General features: G+C 42.4%; 1 protein-coding gene across 14 annotated transcripts in view; it reads left to right on the top strand.

Moving 5' to 3' along the window:
• Positions 1–24,414, top strand: part of LOC139756701 (uncharacterized) — a 378,118-nt gene that overhangs the window by 191,823 nt on the left and 161,881 nt on the right. For all 14 annotated transcript variants that reach the window (XM_071676382.1, XM_071676380.1, XM_071676379.1 and 11 more), the window contains one exon: positions 9,937–10,076. In XM_071676382.1, the coding sequence (XP_071532483.1) occupies positions 9,937–10,076 (140 nt within the window). The remainder of the gene's footprint in view (positions 1–9,936; positions 10,077–24,414) is intronic.

Here is a 24,414-nt window from a genome sequence, read left to right as displayed (position 1 = left end):
GTTTGGACAAATGTGGAGAATGAATGAGGAAAGATTGACAAAGAGGATGTATGTGTCAGAGGTGGCGGGAAGAAGGAGAGGCGGGAGACTAAATTAGAGGTGGAAGGATGGAGTGAAAAAGATTTTGAGCAATCGAGGTGAAAGGTGTGCAAGCAGTAGAGTGAATTGGAATGATGTGGTATACCAAGGTCGACATGCTGTCGATGGATTGAACCAAGGCATGTGAAGCGTCTAGGGTAAACTATGGAAAGGTCTGTGGGTCCTGGATATTGGAAAGGGAGATGTGGTTTCGGTGCATTACACATGACAGCTAGAGACTGAGTGTGATCAGTTGTGGGGGAGATGTGGTTTCGGTGCATTACACATGACAGCTAGAGACTGAGTGTGATCAGTTGTGGCCTTTTTGTCTTTTCCTGGCACTACCTCGCTGGAGGGGGAGGATGCTGTTTCCTGTGTGGCGGGGTGGTGACGGGAATGGATGAAGGCAGCAAGTATGAATGTGTACATGTGATATATGTATATAGTACATGTGTATATATGTGTTTATCTGTGTATGTGCATGTATAGATACGTTGAAACGTATATGCATGTATATGTGCTTGTATAGGTTTTATGTATATGTATGTATATGTGAGTGGTTGGGCCATTCTTTGTTTGTTTCCTTGTGCTTCCTCGCTGACATAGGAAACAACATTTAAGTGTAATAATAATATGTCGGTTTTCGGCAGGGGTGCTTGATGTCTCCATGGTTGTTTAATTTGTTTATGGATGGGGTTGTTATGGAGGTTAATGCAAGAGTTTTGGAGAGAGGGGCAAGTATGCAGTCTGTTATGGATGAGAGGGCTTGGGAAATGAGTCAGTTGTTGTTCGCTGATGATACAGCGCTGATGGCTGATTTGGGTGAGAAATTGCAGAAGCTGGTGACTGAGGTTGGTAAAGTGTGTGTAAGAAGAAAGCTGAGAGTTAATGTGAAAAAGAGCAAGGTTATTAGGTTCAGTAGGGTCGAGGGACAAATTAATTGGGAGGTAAGTTTGAATGGAGAAAAACTGGAGGAAGTGAAGTGCTTTAGATATCTTGGAGTGGATTTAGCCGCGGATGGAACCATGGAAGTGAGTCACGGGGCGTGGGAGGGGGTGAAGGTTCTGGGAGCATTGAAAAATGTATGGAAGGCGAGAACATTATTTTAGAGGGCGAAAATGGGTATGTTTCAAGGAATAGTGCTTCCAACAATGTTATATGGATGCAAGGTATGGGCTATAGATAGAATTGTGTAGAGGAGGGTGGATGTGTTGGAAATGAAATGTGTGAGTACAATATGTGGTGTGAGGTGGTATGATTAAGTAATGAAAGGGTAAGAGAGATGTGTGGTAATAAAAAGAGTGTGGTTAAGAGAGCAAAAGACAGTGTGTTGAAATGGTTTGGTAAGAGAGATGTGTGGTAATAAAAAGAGTGTGGTTGAGAGAGCAAAAGAGGGTGTGTTGAAATGGTTTGGTCACATGTAGAGACTGAGTAAGGAAAGATTGACAAAGAGGATATATGTGTCAGAGGTGGAGGGAACGAGGAGAAGAGGGAGACCAAGTTGGAGATGGAAAGATGGAGTGAAAAAGATTTTGAGTGATTGGTGCCTGAACATACAGGAGGGTGAAAGGCGTGCAAGGAATAAAGTGAATTGGAATGATTTGGTATACCAGAGTGGACATGCTGTCCGTGGATTGACCAGGGCATGTGAAGCATGTTGGGTAAACCATGGAAAGTTTTGTGGGACCTGGATGTGGAAAGGTAGCTATGGTTTAGGTGTATTACACATGACAGCTAGAGACTGAGTGTGAACAAATATGGCCTTTGTTGTCTTTTCCTAGTTCTACCTCGCGTGCGCGTGTGGGGAAGGGGTTGTCATTTCAAGTGTGGCAGGATGGCGACGGGAATGGATGAGGGCAGCAAGCATAAATATGTACATGTGTATATATGTATATGTCTTGTAGATTTGTGTGCTGAAAAAGGACTGGTGATTTGGGAATGCCTAGTTTAAAAAGAGATATACATAAGTATATGTATGTAAGTAGGAGAGATGGCCAGAGAGCGTTATTGGATTACGTGTTAATTGATAGGTGTGTGAAAGGTTAACTTTTGGATGTTAATGTGCTGAGAGGTTCAACTGGAGGGATGTCTGATCATTATCTTGTGGAGACGAAGATGAAGATTTGTAGTTTTCAGAAAAGAAGAGAGATTGTTGGGGTGAAGAGGGTGGTGAGAGTAATTGAGCTTGGGAAGGAGACTTGTGTGATGAAGTACCTGGAGAGACTGAGTGCAGAATGGAAAAATGTGAGAGCAAAGGACCTAAAGGGAGTAGGAGAGGAATGGGATGTATTTAGGGAAGCAGTGATGGCTTGCGCAAAAGATGCTTGTGGCATGTGTGGGAGGCAAGTTACTAGAATCATTGAGAAGTTTTTATCGATGATGTAAGGCATGTGTACGAGTAGGAAGAGAGGAAAGTGATTGGTTCCCGGTGAATGTCGGTTTGTGGCAGGGGTGTATGATGTCTCCATGGTTGTTTAATTTGTTTATGGATGGGGTTGTTAGGGAGGTGAATGCAAGAGTCTTGGAGAGGGGCAAGTATGTAGTCTGTTGTGGATGAGAGAATTTGTGGCTGATTTGGGTGAGAAACTGCAGAAGCTGGTGACTGAATTTGGTAAAATGTGTGAAAGAAGAAAGGTGAGAGTAAATAGAGCAAGTTTATTAGGTACAGTAGGGTTGACGGAGAAGTCAATTGGGAGGTAAGTTTCAAATAAGAAAAATTGGAGGAAGTGAAGTGTTTTAGATATCTGGGAGTAGATTTGGCAGCGGATGGAACCATGGAAGTGGAAGTGAGTCACAGGGTGGGAGAGGGGGTGAAAGTTCTGGGAGCATTGAAAAATGTGTGGAAGGCAAGAACATTATCTCGGAAAGCAAAAATGGGTATGTTTGGAGGAATAGTGGTTCCAACAATGCCATATGGTTGCGAGGTGTGGGCTATAGATAGAGTTGTATGGAGGAGAGTGGATGTGTTGGAAATGAGATGTTTGAGGACAATATGTGGTGTGAGGTGGTTTGATCGGGTAAGTAATGAAAGGGTAAGAGAGATGTGTGGTAATGAAAAGAGTGTGGTTGAGAGAGCAGAAGAGGGTGTTTTGAAAAGGTTTGGTCACATGGAGAGAATGAGTGAGGAAAGATTGACCAAGAGGATATATGTTTCAGAGGTGGAGGGAATGAGGAGAAGTGGGAGACGAAATTGGAGGTGGAAAGATGGAGTGAAAAAGATTTTAAGCAATCGGGGCCTGAACATGCAGGAGGGTGAAAGGCGTGCAAGGAATAGAGTGAATTGGAACGATGTGATATACCGATGTGCTGTCAATGGATTGAAGCAGGGCATGTGAAGCATCTGGGGTAAACCATAGAAAGTTTTGTGGGGCCCTGATGTGGAAAGGGAGCTGTGGTTTCAGTGCATTATACATGACAGCTAGAGACTGAGTGTGAACGACTGTGGCATTTGTTGTGTTTTCCTAGTGCTACCTCGTGCACATGTGGGGGAAGGGGGTTGTCATTTCATGTGTGGAGGGGTGGTGATGGGAATGAATAAAGGCAGCAAGTGTGAATTATGTACATGTGTATATATGTATTAAGTCTGTGTATGTATATATATGTATATGATGAGATGTACAGGTATGTATATTTGCTTGTGTGGACGTGTATGTATATACATGTGTATGTGGGTGGGTTGGGCCATTCTTTCATCTGTTTCCTTGCGCAGCCTCACTAACGCGGGAAAGAGCGACAAAGTATAATAAAAGTATAATTAATATATTATTATTATTATTACTTTGCTTTGTCGCTGTCTCTCGCATTAGCGAGGTAGCGCAAGGAAACAGACGAAAGAATGGCCCAACCCACCCACATACACATGTATATACATATACATCCACACACGCAAATATACATACCTATACATCTCAATGTACACATATATATACACACAAAGACATATACATATATACTCATGTACTTAATTCATACTGTCTGCCTTTTTTTATTCCCATCGCCACCTTGCCACACATGGAATAACAACCCTCTCCCCCCTCATGTGTGGGAGGTAGCGCTAGGAAGAGACAACAAAGGCCCCATTCGTTCACACTCAGTCTCTAGCTGTCGTGCAATAATGCAACGAAACCACAGCTCCCTTTCCACATCTAGGCCCCACAGAACTTTCCATGGTTTACCCCAGACGCTTCACATGCCCTGGTTCAATCCATTGACAGCACGTCGACCCTGGTATACCACATCGTTACAATTCACTCTATTCCTTGCACGCCTTTCACCTTCCTGCATGCTCAGGCTCCGATCACTCAAAATCTTTTTCACTCCATCTTTCCGCCTCCAATTTCGTCTCCCACTTCTCCTCGTTCCCTCCACCTCTGACACATATATCCTCTTTGTCAGTCTTTCCTCACTCATTCTCTCCGTGTGACCAAACCATTTCAAAACACCCTCTTCTGCTCTCTCAACCACACTCTTTTTATTTCCACACATCTCTCTTACCCTTACATTACTTACTTGAGCAAACCACCTCACACCACATATTGTCCTCAAACATCTCATTTCCAGTACATCCACCCTCCTGCGCACAACTCTATCCATAGCCCACGCCTCGCAGCCATACAACATTGTTGGAACCACTATTCCCTCAAACATACCCATTTTTGCTTTCCGAGATAATGTTCTCGACTTCCAAACATTCTTCAAGGCTTCCAGAATTTTCGCCCCTCCCCCACCCTATGATTCACTTCTGCGTCCATGGTTCCATCTGCTGCCAGATCCACTCCCAGATATCTAAAACACTTTACTTCCTCCAGTTTTTCTCCATTCAAACTTCCCTCCCAATTGACTTGACCCTCAACCCTACTGTACCTAATAACCATGCTCTTATTCACATTTACTCTCAACTTTCTTTCACACACTTTGCCAAACTCAGTCACCAGCTTCTGCAGTTTCTCACATGAATCTGCCACCAGTGCTGTATCATCAGCGAACAACAATTGACTCACTTCCCAAGCTCTCTCATCCACAACAGACTACATACTTGCCCCTCTTTCCAAAACTCTTGCATTCACCTCCCTAACAACCCCCTCCATAAACAAATTAAACAACCATGGAGACATCACACACCCCTGCCGCAAACCTACATTCACTGAGAACCAATCACTTTCCTCTCTTCCTACACTTACACATGCCTTACATCCTCGATAAAAACTTTTCACTGCTTCTAACAACTTGCCTCACACACCATATATTCTTAATACCTTCCACAGACCATCTCTATCAACTCTTATCATATGCCTTCTCCAGATCCATAAATGCTACATACAAATCCATTTGCTTTTCTAAGTATTTCTCACATACATTCTTCAAAGCAAACACCTGATCCACACATCCTCTACCACTTCTGAAACCACACTGCTCTTGCCCTGTCTGATGCTCTGTACATGCCTTCACCTTCTTAAGCAACACCCTCCCATGTAATTTCCCAGGAATACTCAACAAACTTATACCTGTGTAATTTGAGCACTCACTTTTATCCCCTTTGCCTTTGTACAGTGGCACTATGCAAGCATTCCGCAAATCCTCATGCCTCACCATGAATCACACATACATTAAATAACCTTACCAACCAGTCAACAATACAGTCACCCCCTTTTTTAATAAATTCCACTGCAATACCATCCAAACCTGCTGCCTTGCCGGCTTTCATCTTCCGCAAAGCTTTTACTACCTCTTCTCTGTTTACCAAATCATTTTCCCTAACCCTGTCACTTTGCACACCACCTTGACCAAAACACCCTATATCTGCCACTCTATCATCAAACATTCAACAAACCTTCAAAATACTCACTCCATCTCCTTCTCACATCACCACTACTTGTTATCACCTCCCAATTAGCCCCCTTCACTGAAGTTCCCATTTGCTCCCTTGTCTTACACACTTTATTTACCTCCTTCCAAAATATCTTTTTATTCTCCCTAAAATTTAATGATACTCTCTCACCCCAACTCTCATTTGCCCTCTTTTTCACCTCTTGCACCTTTCTCTTGACCTCCTGCCTCTTTCTTTTATACATCTTCCACTCATTTGCATTATTTCCCTGCAAAAATCGTCCAAATGCCTCTCGCTTCTCTTTCACTGATAATCTTACTTCTTCATCCCACCACTCACTACCCTTTCTTGTTTGCCCACCTCCCACTCTTCTCATGCCACAAGCATCTTTTGTGCAATCCATCACTGATTCCCTAAATACATCCCATTCCTCCCCCAGTCCCCTTACCTCCTTTGTTATCACCTTTTTCCATTCTGTACTCATTCTCTCCTTGTACTTCCTCACACAAGTCTCCTTCCCAAGCTCACTTACTCTCACCACTCTCTTCACCCCAACATTCTCTCTTCTTTTCTGAAAACCTCTACAAATCTTCACCTTCGCCTCCACAAGATATTGATCAGACATCCCTCCAGTTGCACCTCTCAGCACATTAACATCCAGAAGTCTCTCTTTCATGCGCCTATCAATTAATACGTAAAACAATAACGCTCTCTGGCCATCTCTCCTACTTACATACATATACTTATGTATATTTCGCATTTTAAACCAGGTATTCCCAATCACCAGTCCTTTTTCAGCACATAAATCTCCAAGTTCTTCACCATTTCCATTTACAACACTCAACACCCCATGTACACCAATTATTCCCTCAACTGCCACATTACTCACCTTTGCATTCAAATCACCCATCACTATAACCCGGTCTTGTGCATCAAAGCGACTAACACACTCATTCAGCTGCTCCCAAAACACTTGCCTCTCATGACCTTTCTTCTCATGCCCAGGTGCATATGCACCAATAATCACCCATCTCTCTCCATCAACTTTCAGTTTTACCCATATCAATCTAGAATTTACTTTCTTACACTGTATCACATACTCCCACAACTCCTGTTGCAGGAGTAGTGCTACTCCTTCCCTTGCTCTTGTCCTCTCACTAACCCCTGACTTTACTCCCAAGACATTTCCAAACCACTCTTCCCCTTTACCTTTGAGCTTCATTTAACTCAGAGCCAAAACATAAGTGATTTTTTTTTTTTTTTTTTTGCTGTCTCCCGCGTTTGCGAGGTAGCGCAAGGGAACAGATGAAAGAAATGGCCCAACCCACCCCCATACACATGTATATACATACGTCCACACACGCAAATATACACACCTACACAGATTTCCATGGTTTCCCCCAGACGCTTCACATGCCCTGATTCAATCCACTGACAGCACGTCAACCCCGGTATACCACATCGCTCCAATTCACTCTATTCCTTGCCCTCCTTTCACCCTCCTGCATGTTCAGGCTCCGATCACACAAAATCTTTTTCACTCCATCTTTCCACCTCCAATTTGGTCTCCCTCTTCTCCTCGTTCCCTCCACCTCCGACACATATATCCTCTTGGTCAATCTTTCCTCACTCATTCTCTCCATGTGCCCAAACCATTTCAAAACACCCTCTTCTGCTCTCTCAACCACGCTCTTTTTATTTCCACACATCTCTCTTACCCTTACGTTACTTACTCGATCAAACCACCTCACACCACACATTGTCCTCAAACATCTCATTTCCAGCCCATCCATCCTCCTGCGCACAACTCTATCCATAGCCCACGCCTCGCAACCATACAACATTGTTGGAACCACTATTCCTTCAAACATACCCATTTTTGCTTTCCGAGATAATGTTCTCGACTTCCACACATTCTTCAAGGGTCCCAGAATTTTCGCCCCCTCCCCCACCCTGTTATCCACTTCCGCTTCCATGGTTCCATCCGCTGCCAGGTCCACTCCCAGATATCTAAAACACTTCACTTCCTCCAGTTTTTCTCCATTCAAACTCACCTCCCAATTGACTTGACCCTCAACCCTACTGTACCTAATAACCTTGCTCTTATTCACATTTACTCTTAACTTTCTTCTTTCACACACTTTACCAAACTCAGTCACCAGCTTCTGCAGTTTCTCACATGAATCAGCCACCAGCGCTGTATCATCAGCGAACAACAACTGACTCACTTCCCAAGCTCTCTCATCCCCAACAGACTTCATACTTGCCCCTCTTTCCAAAACTCTTGCATTCACCTCCCTAACAACCCCATCCATAAACAAATTAAACAACCATGGAGACTTCACACACCCCTGCCACAAACCTACATTCACTGAGAACCAATCACTTTCCTCTCTTCCTACACGTACACATGCCTTACATCCTCAATAAAAACTTTTCACTGCTTCTAACAACTTGCCTCCCACACCATATATTCTTAATACCTTCCACAGAGCATCCCTATCAACTCTATCATATGCCTTCTCCAGATCCATAAATGCTACATACAAATCCATTTGCTTTTCTAAGTATTTCTCACATACATTCTTCAAAGCAAACACCTGATCCACACATCCTCTACCACTTCTGAAACCACACTGTTCTTCCCCAATCTGATGCTCTGTACATGCCTTCACCCTCTCAATCAATACCCTCCCATATAATTTACCAGGAATACTCAACAAACTTATACCTCTGTAATTTGAGCACTCACTCTTATCCCCTTTGCCTTTGTACAATGGCACTATGCACGCATTCCACCAATCCTCAGGCACCTCACCATGAGTCATACATACATTGAATAACCTTACCAACCAGTCAACAATACAGTCACCTCCTTTTTTAATAAATTCCACTGCAGTACCATCCAAACCTGCTGCCTTGCTGGCTTTCATCTTCCGCAAAGCTTTTACTACCTCTTCTCTTTTTACCAAATCCTTTTCCCTAACCCTCTCACTTTGCACACCACCTCGACCAAAACATCCTATATCTGCCACTCTATCATCAAACACATTCAACAAACCTTCAAAATACTCACTCCATCTCCTTCTCACATCACCACTACTTGTTATCACCTCCCCATTTGTGCCCTTCACTGAAGTTCCCATTTGCTCCCTTGTCTTACGCACTTTATTTACCTCCTTCCAGAACATCTTTTTATTCTCCCTAAAATTTAATGATACTCTCTCACCCCAACTCTCATTTGCCCTTTTTTTCACCTCTTGCACCTTTCTCTTGACCTCCTGTCTCTTTCTTTTATACATCTCCCACTCAATTGCATTTTTCCCTGCAAAAATCGTCCAAATGCCTCTCTCTTCTCTTTCACTAATACTCTTACTTCTTCATCCCACCACTCACTACCCTTTCTAATCAACCCACCTCCCACTCTTCTCATGCCACAAGCATCTTTTGTGCAATCCATCACTGATTCCCTAAATACATCCCATTCCTCCCCCACTCCCCTTACTTCCATTGTTCTCACCTTTTTCCATTCTGTACTCAGTCTCTCCTGGTACTTCCTCACACAAGTCCCAAGTGATATTTTATGGAAGCTAATAAAATATGAGATTCTTTTTGTGTAAGTAAAGGTCAAGATTTTCTCTTATTTGGCAGGTAAGTGTTTGATTCACTCTTAATTGTATGCTGTCTTTGAATAGGAATATTAATTAGGATTTTACTATACGTGAATGTAAATTGTTACTGGATTTTTACTGATGCTTTTCGTTAAGAATAATTTTGCAAAGTAGTGAAGTAATGGGCTGCAGCTATGGATAGAAAGGAAAATACTGTGGATATGAATTTTGATTTGATGGAAAGTGATATATTCTGTTAAGATTGATGGGGCAAAGTTCATTTGAAATTCTGGATGAATGAAGGTTGCTTACTTGTGTTTTGTGCATTTGCCAGAAAATATCCATATTTCTGTTAACTGTGATACATAATGTTGATTACACATGTAATCTTATTGTATTGGTTATTTGAATATTTTACAGAACATGTTTGGCTAGTGGTAGTGCAGCCAAGAAGCCTTGGTAGCAGTAAGGGGCTAACTGGAGAACACCATATCTGTCTCACTTACAAGTCTCTTGCTCTTGTCAGAGTTGGAGATTGTCAGAAGAAGATTGAATTTCCAGTAAGTTTCAATTGTTATTGTAGTATAGCTAATTTATTCATATTTACAGTGGTGCCAGCTTCAGGGGCATAGTGTGTAGTCAAAATTTACTTTCGTGTGTGTGTGTTTTTTATCTAAAAGAAATTATTGAATTAGAAAAATGTGATGTCGAAAATTTGAAAAATTCTTGAATGAGTGTTTAACCACTTGTGTGTAAAGTCTGCCAGGAGCAGTCCTAAGCTTTAATGTGATTCATAAACATTCATCTTATGTATTTATTTTCATACAGTTCACCGTTTCCTACATTAGCGAGATAGCTTTCATGTGTAATGCACCAAAGTTACGGCCCCTTTACCACAACCAGACCCTGCGGACCTTTCCAGGTTTCCCCTGGCTGCTTCACATACCCTGGTTCTGTCCATTGACAGCACGTCTGCCCTTTTATTCCAGATCATTCCAATTTGCTTTATCCCATGCACACATTTCACCCACTTTGCATGTTCAGGCTCTGATCACTCAAAATCTTTTTCACTCCATCCCTCCATCTCCAATATGGTCTATCCTTTCTCTTTGTTCTCTCCACTTCTGACACATATATCTTCGTTGACAACCTTTCCTCACGCCTTCTCAGTATGTTCAAACTATTTCAGCACACCCTTCTCAGTAAGTCCAAACTATTTAAGCACACCCTCTTCGGCTCTCTCATACACATTCTTGTTATTACCACACATCTTTCTTACCCTGTCATTACTTACTTGATCAAACCACCTCACACCACATATTGTTCTCAACATTTGATTTCCAACTCATCCACCCTCATCCACACAGCCTCATCTATAGCCCATGCCTCACATTCATATAATGTTGTTGGGACTGCTGTTTGTTCAGACATACCCATTTTTGCCCTTCCAAGTAACATTCTTTCTTTTCACATGTTTTTCAGTGCTTCCAGAACCTTTACCCTCTCCTCCACCGTATGACTTACTTCTGCTTCCATCGTTCATTTCTCTGACATGTCCACTCCCAGATATCTGAAACACATCATTTCTTAAAATATTTCTCCTTTTAAACTTGCACTTCAACTAACCTGTCCCTCAACCCTGCTTCTTAACCTAATAACCTTGCCTTTATTCACAATCCCTATCAAGTCTCTTTTCACACATTTTTCCAAACCCAGTCACCAACTTCTGCAGTTTTTTACTTGAATCAGCCACCAGTGCTGTATCGTCAGCAAACAAAAACTTCCTGACTTCTAGGCCTTCTCATCCCCTGCAGACTGTATACTTGCCCCTCTCTCCAAGACTTTTGCATTTGCCTCCCTCACCACCCCATCTGTAAACAAACTGAACAGCGATGGTGACATCACACACCCTTGCCACAGACCAACTTCTCTTGGAACCATTCACTCTCCTCTCTTCCTACTCATATGCATACTGTACCCCCTTGATAAAAACTCTCTGCTTCTAGCAACTTTCTGCTCAAACCATATATTCTTAAGACCTTCCACAAAGCATCTCTATCAGCCATATCATATGCCATCTTGAGATTGTTAAATAACACATAAAGATCCAATCAAGTATATTTCTATGAGTTCATGGGGAAAATGAAACACGATAAGTTCCCAAGTGCACTTTCATGTAATAATCACATCATCAGGGGAGATACAAGAAAGAAATATAAGTCAGTTGATATACAACGAAGAGACATAGCTAGGATGCCATTTGGTAATTCAAGTGATTGTCCAAGACAGACAACGAGCGTATCATAAACTTATTATGTGGACACGAAGGGGAACTGTTTACAAATTTTATGAACAGTAAAGCTATCCAATTTGTATAGACCTTCACAAATATTAAGGTTATAATTCTTTGTGTATCTAATAATAGAAGATTGAATGATATTTCTCATGGTACTGGAGAAACTGAGATGGCATTACTCAAGTCATTACAATGATCATAGTTTTTAACGTGATTAAACAAGGCATTTAATTATTGTCCTGTTCTTATACTATATTTATGTTGCTTAAGTCTAACAGAAAGATCCTTACCAGTCTGCCCAAAAATCTTTTAGTTCTCCCTTTTAATAATGATTTTATATTACTCCCTATGTTGCTTAAATCCTTAATGTAAATGTTGCCTTCTGCACCAATTATACTATAAAGAATTTCTTAATCAGGAACGCACCAGAAAATTGTTTTGGATGCATCTGTAATGTGCCATTTAGTAACTGTGATAAGTATTATGTTTGGCAGACTGGTAAGGATCTTTCTGTTAGACTTAAGCAACATAAATATAGTATAAGAACATCAAATGCCTTGTTTACTCATGTTAAAACTATGATCATTGTATTGAGCAATGCCATCTCAGTTATTAACTCTTAACTCCAGTACTATGAGAAATATCATTGAATCTTATATTATTGAATACACAAATAATTATAACCTTAATAATAGTGAAGGTCTATACTAATCGGATAACTTTATTGTTGATAAAATTTGTAAACAGTGCCTCTTCTTGTCCGCATGATAAGTTTATGATATGCTCATTGTCTGTCTTGGACAATCACTTGTTTACCAAATGGCATCCTAGCTACATCTCTTCGTTGTATATCAACTGACTTATATTTCTTTCTTGTATCTCCCCTGATGATGTGATTATTACACGAAAGTGCACTTGGGAACTTATCATGTTTGATTTTCCCCATGGACTAAGATCTTAGGAACATAAAAATCCATGTGTTTTATTAAATATTGGAAGATTTATTCTTTGAAGCAAACACCTCATCCACACATCCTCTACCACTTCTGAAACCACACTGCTTCTCCCCAATCTTATGTTTTGTACATGCTCTCACGCTCCCCTTTTGATGTGATTATTACACGAAAATGTACTTGGGAACTTATCATGTTTGATTTTCCCCGTGGACTCTCAGGAACATAAAAATCCATGTGTTTTATTAAGTATTTTTTGGAAGACATTCTTTGAGGCAAACACCTCATCCACACATCCTCTACCACTTCTGAAACCACACTGCTTCTCCCCAATCTTATGTTTTGTACATGCTCTCATGCTTACAGTCAATACCCTGCTATGCAACTTACCAAGTATACTCAGTGCACTTATTCCTCTTTAGTTCGAACACTCACCTTTATCCCCCTTACCTTTATACAATAACATGTATTTTGTACATGCATTTTGCCAATCCTGAGGCACCTCACTTTGATGTATACATGCATTGAAAAGCCAAACCAACTCATTAACAACATAGTCAACCCCTTTCTTAATGAATTCAACTACAATGCCATATGTTCCAGATACCGCGCTGCAGTTTATCTTACACAAGGCTTTCATCACATGTCTCTTTGCCAAACCACACTCCATGACTCTCATTTTGGATACCACCCTAACCAAAACACCCTATATTTGCTTTTCTGATCATTAAACATGTTTCACAATTCTTCAAAATACTCAGTCAATCTCCTCACTTCATTACTACCTTTTAACACTTATCCTATTGTCCCCTTTACTGGTGTTCCCATTTGTTTTCTTGTTATTTCACATTATGTACCTTCTTCCAAAATATCTTATTCTCCATAGAACCTACTAATACTTGCTCACCCCAACTCTCATTTGCTCTCTTTTTCAACACCTACATGTCATTACTACCTTTTAACACTTCCCCTTTTGTCCCCTTCTCTGGTGTTCCCATTTGTTCTCTTGTCATTTCACATTATGTACCTTCTTCAGAAATATCTTATTCTCCCCAGAGCTTACTAATACTTTGCTCACCCCAACTCTCATTTGCCCTCTTTTTCAACACCTGCACCTTCCTCTTGACCTTCTGCCACTTTTTCCTATAAATCTCTTAATCATTTGTGCTCCTTCCCTGTCATTATCACCCAGATGCCTCTCTTTTCTCATTCACAAGCAACTTTTCCTCTTCCCACCACTTGCTACCCTTTCTAAACTGCCAGCCTCCCACCTTTCGCATGCCATATGCATCTCTTGCACTTGCAAGCACTACTTCCCTAAATATCTCCTGTTCCTCTCCCACTCCCCTTGCTTCATTTACTCTCACCTTTACTATTATTCATTTATATTCATTTATTTGATCGAGTAAGTAATGAAAGGGTAAGAGAGATGTGTGGAAATAAAAACAGTGTGGTTGAGAGAGCAGAAGAGGGTGTTTTAAATGGTTTGGTCACATGGAGAGAATGAGTGAGGAAAGATTGACCAAGAGGATATATGTGTCAGAGGTGGAGGGAACGAGGAGAAGTGGGAGACGAAATTGGAGGTGGAAAGATGGAGTGAAAAAGATTTTGAGTGATCGGTGCCTGAGCATGCAGGAGGGTGAAAGGCGTGCAAGGAATAGAGTGACTTGGAATGATGTGGTATACCGGGGTCGACGTGCTGTCAATGGATTGAAGCAGGGCATGTGAAGCATCTGGGGTAAACCATGGAAAGTTCTGTGGGGCCTAGATTTGGAAAGGGAGCTGTGGTTTTGGTGCATTATTACATGACAGCTACAGACTGAGTGTAAACGAATGTGGCCTTTCTTGTGTTTTCCTAGCGCTACCTCGCACACATGAGGGGGGAGGGGGTTGTTATTCCATGTGTGGCGGGGTGGCGATGGGAATAAATAAAGGCAGACTATGAATTATGCACATGTGTATATATGTATATGTCCGTGTGTGTATATATATGTGTACATTGAGATGTATAGGTATGTATATTTGCATGTGTGGCCATGTATGTATATACATGTGTATGTGGGTGGGTTGGGCCATTCTTTCGTCTGTTTCCTTGCGCTACCTTGCTACCTAATAACCTTGCTCTTATTCACATTTACTCTTAGCTTTCTTCTTTCACACACTTTACCAAACTCAGTCACCAGCTTCTGCAGTTTCTCACATGAATCAGCCACCAGCGCTGTATCATCATCGAACAACAACTGACTCACTTCCCAAGCTGTCTCATCCCCAACAGACTTCATACTTGCCCCTCTTTCCAAAACTCTTGCATTCACCTCCCTAACAACCCCATCAATAAACAAATTAAACAACCATGGAGACATCACACACCCCTGCTGCAAACCTACATTCACTGAGAACTAATCACTTTCCTCTCTTCCTACACGTACACATGCCTTACATCCTCGATAAAAACTTTTCACTGCTTCTAACAACTTGCCTCCCACACCATATATTCTTAATACCTTCTACAGAGCATCTCTATCAACTCTATCATATGCCTTCTCCAGATCCATAAATGCTACATACAAATCCATTTGCTTTTCTAAGTATTTCTCACATACATTCTTCAAAGCAAACACCTGATCCACACATCCTCTACCACTTCTGAAACCACACTGCTCTTCCCCAGTCTGATGCTCTGTACATGCTTTCACCCTCTCAGTGAATACCCTCCCATATAATTTCCCAGGAATACTCAACAAACTTATACCTCTGTAATTTGAGCACTCACTCTTATCCCCTTTGCCTTTGTACAATGGCACTATGCATGGATTCTGCCAATCCTCAGGCACCTCACCATGAGTCATACATACATTAAATAACCTTACCAACCAGTCAATAATACAGTCACCCCCTTTTTTAATAAATTCCAGTGCAATACCATCCAAACCTGCTGTTATATATATATATATATATATATATATATATATATATATATATATATATATATATATATATGGTTGCGAGGCATGGGCGATGGATAAAGTTGTGCGCAGGAGGATGGATGTGCTGGAAATGAGATGTTTGAGGACAATGTGTGGTGTGAGGTGGTTTGATCGAGTGAGTAACGTAAGGGTAAGAGAGATGTGTGGGAATAAAAAGAGTGTGGTTGAGAGAGCAGAAGAGGGTGTTTTGAAGTGGTTTGGGCACATGGAGAGGATGAGTGAGGAAAGATTGACCAAGAGGATATATGTGTCGGAGGTGGAGGGAACGAGGAGAAGTGGGAGACCAAATTGGAGGTGGAGGGATGGAGTGAAAGAGATCTTGAGTGGTCGGGGCCTGAACATGCGGGAGGGTGGGGGGAGGGCGGGGAATAGAGCGAATTGGATCGATGTGGTGTACCGAGGTTGATGTGCTGTCAGTGGATTGAATCAGGGCATGCGAAGTGTCTGGGGTAAACCATGGAAAGCTGTGGAGGTATGTATATTTGCATGTGTGGACGTATGTATATACATGTGTATGGGGGGGGGTTGGGCCATTTCTTTCGTCTGTTTCCTTGCGCTACCTCGCAAACGCGGGAGACAGCGACAAAGTATATATATATATATGAATGTAGGTTTGCGGCAGGGGTGTGTGATGTCTCCATGGTTGTTTAATTTGTTTGTGGATGGGGTTGTTAGGGAGGTGAATGCAAGAGTTTTGGAAAGAGGGGCAAAAATGAAGTCTGTTGTGGATGAGAGAGCTTGGGAAGTGAGTCAGTTGTTGTTCGCTGATGATACAGTGCTGGTGGCTGATTCATGTGAGAAACTGCAGAAGCTGGTGACTGAGTTTGGTAAAGTGTGTGAAAGAAGAAAGTTAAGAGTAAATGTGAATAAGAGCAAGGTTATTAGGTACAGTAGGGTTGAGGGTCAAGTCAATTGGGAGGTAAGTTTGAATGGAGCAAAACTGAAGGAAGTAAAGTGTTTTAGGTATCTGGGAGTGGATCTGGCAGCGGATGGAACCATGGAAGCGGAAGTGAATCATAGGGTGGGGGAGGGGGCGAAAATCCTGGGAGCCTTGAAGAATGTGTGGAAGTCGAGAACATTATCTCGGAAAGCAAAAATGGGTATGTTTGAAGGAATAGTGGTTCCAACAATGTTGTATGGCTGCGAGGTGTGGGCTATGGATAGAGTTGTGCGCAGGAGGGTGGATGTGCTGGAAATGAGATGTTTGAGGACAATGTGTGGTGTGAGGTGGTTTGATCAAGTAAGTAATGTAAGGGTAAGAGAGATGTGTGGAAATAAAAAGAGCGTGGTTGAGAGAGCAGAAGAGGGTGTTTTGAAATGGTTTGGTCACATGGAGAGAATGAGTGAGGAAAGATTGACCAAGAGGATATATGTGTCGGAGGTGGAGGGAACGAGGAGAAGTGGGAGACTAAATTGGAGGTGGAAAGATGGAGTGAAAAAGATTTTGAGTGATCATGGCCTGAACATGCAGGAGGGTGAAAGGCAGGCAAGGAATAGAGTGAATTGGATCGATGTGGTATACCGGGGTTGACGTGCTGTCAGTGGATTGAATCAGGGCCTGTGAAGCATCTGGGGTAAACCATGGAAAGCTGTGTGGGGCCTGGATGTGGAAAGGGAGCTGTGGTTTTGATGCATTATTGCATGACTGCTAGAGACTGAGTGTGAACGAATGAGGCCTTTTGTTGTCTTTTCCTAGCGCTACCCCGCACATATGAGGGGGGAGGGGGATGGTATTCCATGTTTGGCGAGGTGGCGATGGGAATGAATAAAGGCAGACAGTGTGAATTGTGTGCATGGGTATATATGTATGTGTCTGTATATGTATATGTATGTGTACATCGAGATGTATTGGTATGTATATTTGCGTGTGTGGACATGTGTGTATATTCATGTGTATGGGGGTGGGTTGGGCCATTTCTTTCGTCTGTTTCCTTGCGCTACCTCACAAATGCGGGAGACAGCGACAAAGCAAAATAAATAAATAAATAAAATATATATATTATCCCTGGGGGTAGGGGAGAAAGAATACTTCCCACGTATTCCCTGCGTGTCATAGAAGGCAACTTAAAGGGGAGGGAGCGGGTGGCTGGAAATCCTCCCCTCTCTTTTTTAATTTTCCAAAAGAAGGAACAGAGAAGGGGGCCAAGTGAGGATATTCCCTCAGAGGCTCAGTCCTCATCTTAACGCTACCTCGCTAACGTGGGAAATGGCAAGTAGTATGAACAAATATATATCTCCTACTTACATATGTATACTTATGTATATCTCTCTTTTTAAACCAGGTATTCCCAATCACCAGTCCTTTTTCAGCACATAAATCTACAAACTCTTCATCATTTCCATTTACAGCACTGAACACCCCATGTATACCAATTATTCCCTCAACTGCCGCATTACTCACCTTTGCATTCAAATCACCCATCACTATAACCCAGTCTCGCATTTCAAAACCACTAACACACTCATTCAGCTGCTCCCAAAACACTTGCCTCTCATGATCTTTTTTCTCATGCCCAGGTACATATGCACCAATAATCACCCATCTCTCTCCATCAACTTTCAGTTTTACCCATATCAACCTAGTGTTTACTTTTGTACATTCTGTCACATACTCCCACCACTCCTGTTTCAGGAGTAGTGCTACTCCTTCCCTTGCTCTTGTCCTCTCACTAACCCCTGACTTTACTCCCAAGACATTCCCAAACCACTCTTCCCCTTTACCCTTGAGCTTCGTTTCACTCAGAGCCAAAACATCCAGGTTCCTTTCCTCAAACATACTACCTATCTCTCCTTTTTTCTTGTCTTGGTTACATCCACACACATTTATGACACCCCAATCTGAGCCTTCGAGGAGGATGAGCCCTCCCCGCGTGACTCCTTCTTCTGTTTCTCCTTTTAGAAAGTTAAAATACAAGGAGGGGAGGGTTTCTAGTACCCCGCTCCCGTCCCCTTTAGTCGCCTTCTATGACACGTGAGGAATGCATGTGAAGTATTCTTTCTCCCCTATCCCTAGGCCAAAAAGTGTTATTGGATTACATGTTAATTGATAGGCGCGCGAAAGAGAGACTTTGGATGTTAGTGTGCTGAGAGGTGCAACTGGAGGGATGTATGATCATTATCTTGTGGAGGTGAAGGTGAAGATTTGTAGGGGTTTTCTGAAAAGAAGAGAGAATTTTGGGGTGAAGAGAGTGGTGAGAGTAAGTGAGCTTGGGAAGGAGACTTGTGTGAGGAAGTACCAGGAGAGACTGAGTACAGAATGGAAAAAGGTGAGAACAAAGGAGGTAAGGGGAGTGTGGGAGGAATGGGATGTATTTAGGGAAGCAGTGATGGCATGTGCAAAAGATGCTTGTGGTATGAGAAGCGTGGGAGGTGGGCAGATTAGAAAGGGGAGTGATTGGTGGGATGAAGAAGTAAGATTATCAGTGAAAGAGAAGAGGGATGCATTTGGACGATTTTTGCTGGGAAATAATGCAAATGAGTGGAAGATGTATAAAAGAAAGAGGCAGGAGGTCAAGAGAAAGGTGCAAGAGATGAAAAAGAGGACAAATGAGAGTTGGGGTGAGAGAGTATCATTAAATTCTAGGGAGAATAAAAAGATGTTTTGGAAGGAGGTAAATAAAGTGCGAAAGACAAGGGAACAAATGGGAACCTCAGTGAAGGGGGCAAATGGGGAGGTGATATCAAGTAGTGGTGATGTGAGGAGATGGAGTGAGCATTTTGAAGGTTTGTTGAATGTGTTTGATGATAGAGTGGCAGATATAGGGAGTTTTGGTTGAGGTGGTGTGCAAAGTGAGAGGGTTAGGGAAAATGATTTGGTAAACAGAGAAGAGGTAGTAAAAGCTTTGAGGAAGATGAAAGCCAGGAAAGCAGTGGGTTTGTATGGTATTGCAGTGTAATTTATTAAAAAAGGGGGTGACTGTATTGTTGACTGGTTGGTAAGGTTATTTAATGTATGTATGATTCATGGTGAGGTGCCTGAGGATTGGCGGAATGCTTGCATAGTGCCATTGTACAAAGGCAAAGGGAACAAAGGTGAGTGCTCAAATTACAGAGGTATAAGTTTGTTGAGTATTCCTGGTAAATTATATGGGAGGGTATTATTGAGAGGGTGAAGGCATGTACAGAGCATCAGATTGGGGAAGAGCAGTGTGGTTTCAGAAGTGGTAGAGGATGTGTGGATCAGGTGTTTGCTTTGAAGAATGTATGTGAGAAATACTTAGAAAAGCAAATGGATTTGTATGTAGCATTTATGGATCTGGAGAAGGCATATGATAAGAGTTGATAGAGATGGTCTGTGGAAGGTATTAAGAATATATAGTGTGTGAGGCAAGTTGTTAGAAGCAGTGAAAAGTTTTTATCGAGGATGTAAGGCATTTGTAAGTGTAGGAAGAGAGGGAAGTGATTGGTTCTCAGTGAATGTAGGTTTGCAGCAGGGGTGTGTGATGTCTCCATGGTTGTTTAATTTGTTTTTGAATGGGGTTGTTAGGGAGATGAATGCAAAAGTTTTGGAAAGAGGGGCAAGTATGCAGTCTGTTGTTGATGAGAGAGCTTGGGAAGTGAGTCAGTTGTTGTTCACTGATGATGCAGCACTGGTGGCTGAATCTTGTGAGAAACTGCAGAAGCTGGAGACTGAGTTTGGTAAAGTGTGTGAAAGAAGAAAGCTGAGAGTAATTGTGAATAAGAGCAAGGTTATTAGGTACAGTAGGGTTGAGGGTCAAGTCAATTGGGAGGTAAGTTTGAATGGAGAAAAACTGGAGGAAGTGAAGTGTTTTAGATATTTGGGAGTGGATTTGGCAGCGGATGGAACCATGGAAGCAGAAGTGAATCATAGGGTGGGGGAGGGGGCGAAAGTTCTGGGAGCCTTGAAGAATGTGTGGAAGTCGAGAACATTATCTTGGAAAGCAAAAATGGGTATGTTTGAAGGAATAGTGAATCCAACAATGTTGTATGGCTGCGAGGTGTGGGCTCTGGATAGATTTGTGCAGAGGAGGGTGGATGTGCTGGAAATGAGGTGTTTGAGGACAATATGTGGTGCGAGGTGGTTTGATCAAGTAAGTAATGTAAGGGTAAGAGAGATGTGTGGTAATAAAAAGAATGTGGTTGAGAGAGCAGAAGAGGGTGTTTTGAAATGGTTTGGTCTCATGGAGAGAATGAGTGAGGAAAAATTGACCAAGAGGATATATGTGTCGAAGGTGGAGGGAACGAGGAGAAGTGGGAGACCAAATTGGAGGTGGAAAGATAGAGTGAAAAAGATTTTAAGTGATCAGGGCCATAACATGCAGGAGGGTGAAAGGTGTGCAAGGAATAGAGTGAATTGGAACGATGTGATATACCGGGGTCGACGTGCTGTCAATGGATTGAAGCAGGGCATGTGAAGCATCTGGGGTAAACCATGGAAAGTTCTGTGGGGCCTGGATGTGGAAAGGGAGCTGTGGTTTCGGTGCATTATTACATGACAGCTAGAGACTGAGTGTGAACGAATGGGGCCTTTGTTATGTTTTCCTAGCGTTACCTCGCACACATGAGGGGGGAGGGGGTTGTTATTTCATGTGTGGCGAGGTGGTGATGGGAATTAATAAAGGCAGACAGCATGAATTGTGTACATGTGTATATATGTACATGTCTTTGTGTGGCTATATATATATGTATATGTTGAGATGCATAGGTATGTATATTTGCGTGTGTGGACGTGTATGTATACACATGTGTATGTGGGTTGGTTGGGTCATTCTTTCGTCTGTTTCCTTACGCTACCTTGCTAACGCGGGAGACAGCGACAAAGCAAAATGAAATAAATAAATATATATATATCTGGGAGTGGATCTGGCAGCGGATGGAACCATGGAAGCAGAAGTGAATCATAGGGTGGGGGAGGGGGCGAAAATCCTGGGAGCCTTGAAGAATGTGTGGAAGTTGAGAACATTATCTCCGAAAGCAAAAATGGGTATGTTTGAAGGAATAGTGGTTCCAACAATGTTGTATGGTTGCGAGGCGTGGGCTATGGATAGAGTTGTGCGCCGGAGGGTGGATGTGCTGGAAATGAGATGTTTGAGGACAATATATTGGGTGAGGTGGTTTGCTCATGTAAGTAATTTAAGGGTAAGAGAGATGTGTGGAAATAAAAAGAGCATGGTTGAGAGAGCAGAAGAGGGTGTTTTGAAATGGTTTGGGCACATGGAGAGAATGAGTGAGGAAAGATTGACCAGGAGGATATATGTTTCAGAGGTGGAGGGAGCGAGGAGAAGTGGGAGACCAAATTGGAGGTGGAAAGATGGAGTGAAAAAGATTTTGAGTGATCGGGGCCTGAACATTCAGGAGGGTGAAAGGCGGGCAAGGAATAGAATGAATTGGGTTGATGTGGTATACCGGGGTCGACATGCTGTCAATGGATTGAACCAGGGCATGTGAAGCGTCTTGGGTAAACCATGGAAAGTTGTGTGGGGCCTGGATGTGGAAAGGGAGCTGTGGTTTCGGGCATTATTGCATGACAGCTAGAGACTGAATGTGAACGAATGAGGCCTTTGTTGTCTTTTCCTAGTGCTACCTCGCACACATGATGGGGGAGGGGGATATTATTCCATGTGTGGTGAGGTGGGGATGGGAATGAATAAAGGCAGACAGTGTGAATTGTGTGCATATGTATATATGTATATGTCTGTGTGTATATATATTTGTACATTTAGATGTATGGGTATGTATATTTGCGTGTGTGGACGTGTATGTATATACATGTGTATGTGTGTGGGTTGGGCCATTTCTTTCGTCTGTTTCTTTGCACTACCTCGCTAACACGGGAGACAGCGGCAAAGCAAAAACAGACGAAAAAATGGCCCAGCCCACCCAGATACACATGGATATACATACACGTCCACACACGCAAATGTACATACCTATACATCTCAATGTATGCATATATATACACACAGACATATACATATATACACATGTACATAATTTATACTGTCTGCCTTTATTCATTCCCATCGCCACCTCGCCACACGTGGAATAACAACCCCCTCCGCCCTCATGTGTGCGAGGTAGTGCTAGGAAAAGACAACAAAGGCCCCATTTGCTCACACTCAGTCTCTAGCTGTCATGTAATAATGCACCGAAACCACAGTTCCCTTTCCACATCCAGGCCCCACAGAACTTTCCATGGTTTACCCCAGACGTTTCACATGCCCTGGTTCAATCCATTGACAGCACATCGACCCCGATATACCACATCATTCCAATTCACTCTCTTCCTTGCACGCCTTTCACCCTCCTGCATGTTCAGGCCATGATCACTCAAAATCTTTTTCACTCCATCTTTCCACCTCCAATTTGGTCTCCCACTTCTCCTCGTTCCCTCCACCTCTGACACATATATCCTCTTGGTCAATCTTTCCTCACTCATTCTCTCCATGTGACCAAACCATTTCAATTAAACCCTCTTCTGCTCTCTCAATCACACTCTTTTTATTAGCACACATCTCTCTTACCCTTTCATTACTTACTCAATCAAACCACCTCACACCACTTCTTGTCCTCCAACATCTCATTTCCAACACATCCACCCTCCTCTGCACAACTCTATCTATAACCCATGCCTAGCAACCGTATAACATTGTTGGAACCACTATTCCTTCAAACATATCCATTTTTGCTTTCCGAGATAATGCTCTTGCCTTCCACACATTCTTCAACGCTCCCAGAACTTTCGCCCCCTCCCTCACCCTGTGACTTACTTCCTCTTCCATGGTTCCATTCACTGCCAAATCCACACCCAGATATCTAAAACACTTCACTTCCTCCAATTTTTCTCCATTCAAACTTACATCCCAGTTGACTTATCCCTCAACCCTACTGTACCTAATAACCTTGCTCATATTCACATTTACTCTCAACTTTTTTCTTTCACACACTTTCCCAAACTCAGTCACCAGCTTCTGCAGTTTCTCACACGAATCAGCTACCAGCACTGTATCATCAGCGAACAACAACTGACTCACTTCCCAAGCTCTCTCATCCACAACAGGCTGCGTACTTGCCCCTCTTTCCAAAGCTATTGCATTCACCTCTTTAGCAACCCCATTCTTAAACAAATTAAACAACCATGGAGACATCATGCACCCCTTCTGCAAACCGACATTCACTAAGAACCAATCACTTTCCTCTCTACCTACTCGTACACATTCCGTACATCCTTGATAAAATCTTATCACTGTTTCCAGCAACTTGCCTCCCACATGATATACTCTTAATACTTTCCACAAAGCATCTCTTATCAACTCCATCATATCCTTTCTCAAGATCCATAAATGCTTCATACAGATCTATTTGTTTTTCTAAGTATTTCTCACATACATTCTTCAAAGCAAACACCTGATCTACACATCCTCTACCACTTCTGAAACCGCACTGCTCTTCCCCAATCTGATACTCTGTACTTGCCTTCACCTCTTTAAAGCAAACACCTGATCTATACATCCTCAACCACTTCTGAAACCACACTGCTCTTCCCCAATCTGATGCTCTGTATATGCCTTCACCCTTTCGATCAATACGCTCCCATATAATTTCCCAGGAATACTCAACAAACTTATACCTCTATAATTTGAGCACTCACCTTTATCCCCTTTACCTATGTACAATGGCACTATGCATGCATTCCGCCAAT

The sequence above is a fragment of the Panulirus ornatus genome, chromosome 23 (assembly GCF_036320965.1).
Source record: "Panulirus ornatus isolate Po-2019 chromosome 23, ASM3632096v1, whole genome shotgun sequence".
NCBI classification, from domain to species: domain Eukaryota; kingdom Metazoa; phylum Arthropoda; class Malacostraca; order Decapoda; family Palinuridae; genus Panulirus; species Panulirus ornatus.
The sequence above is the reverse complement of the archived record's forward strand: the minus strand, read 5'-3'. Positions and strand labels throughout refer to the sequence as shown.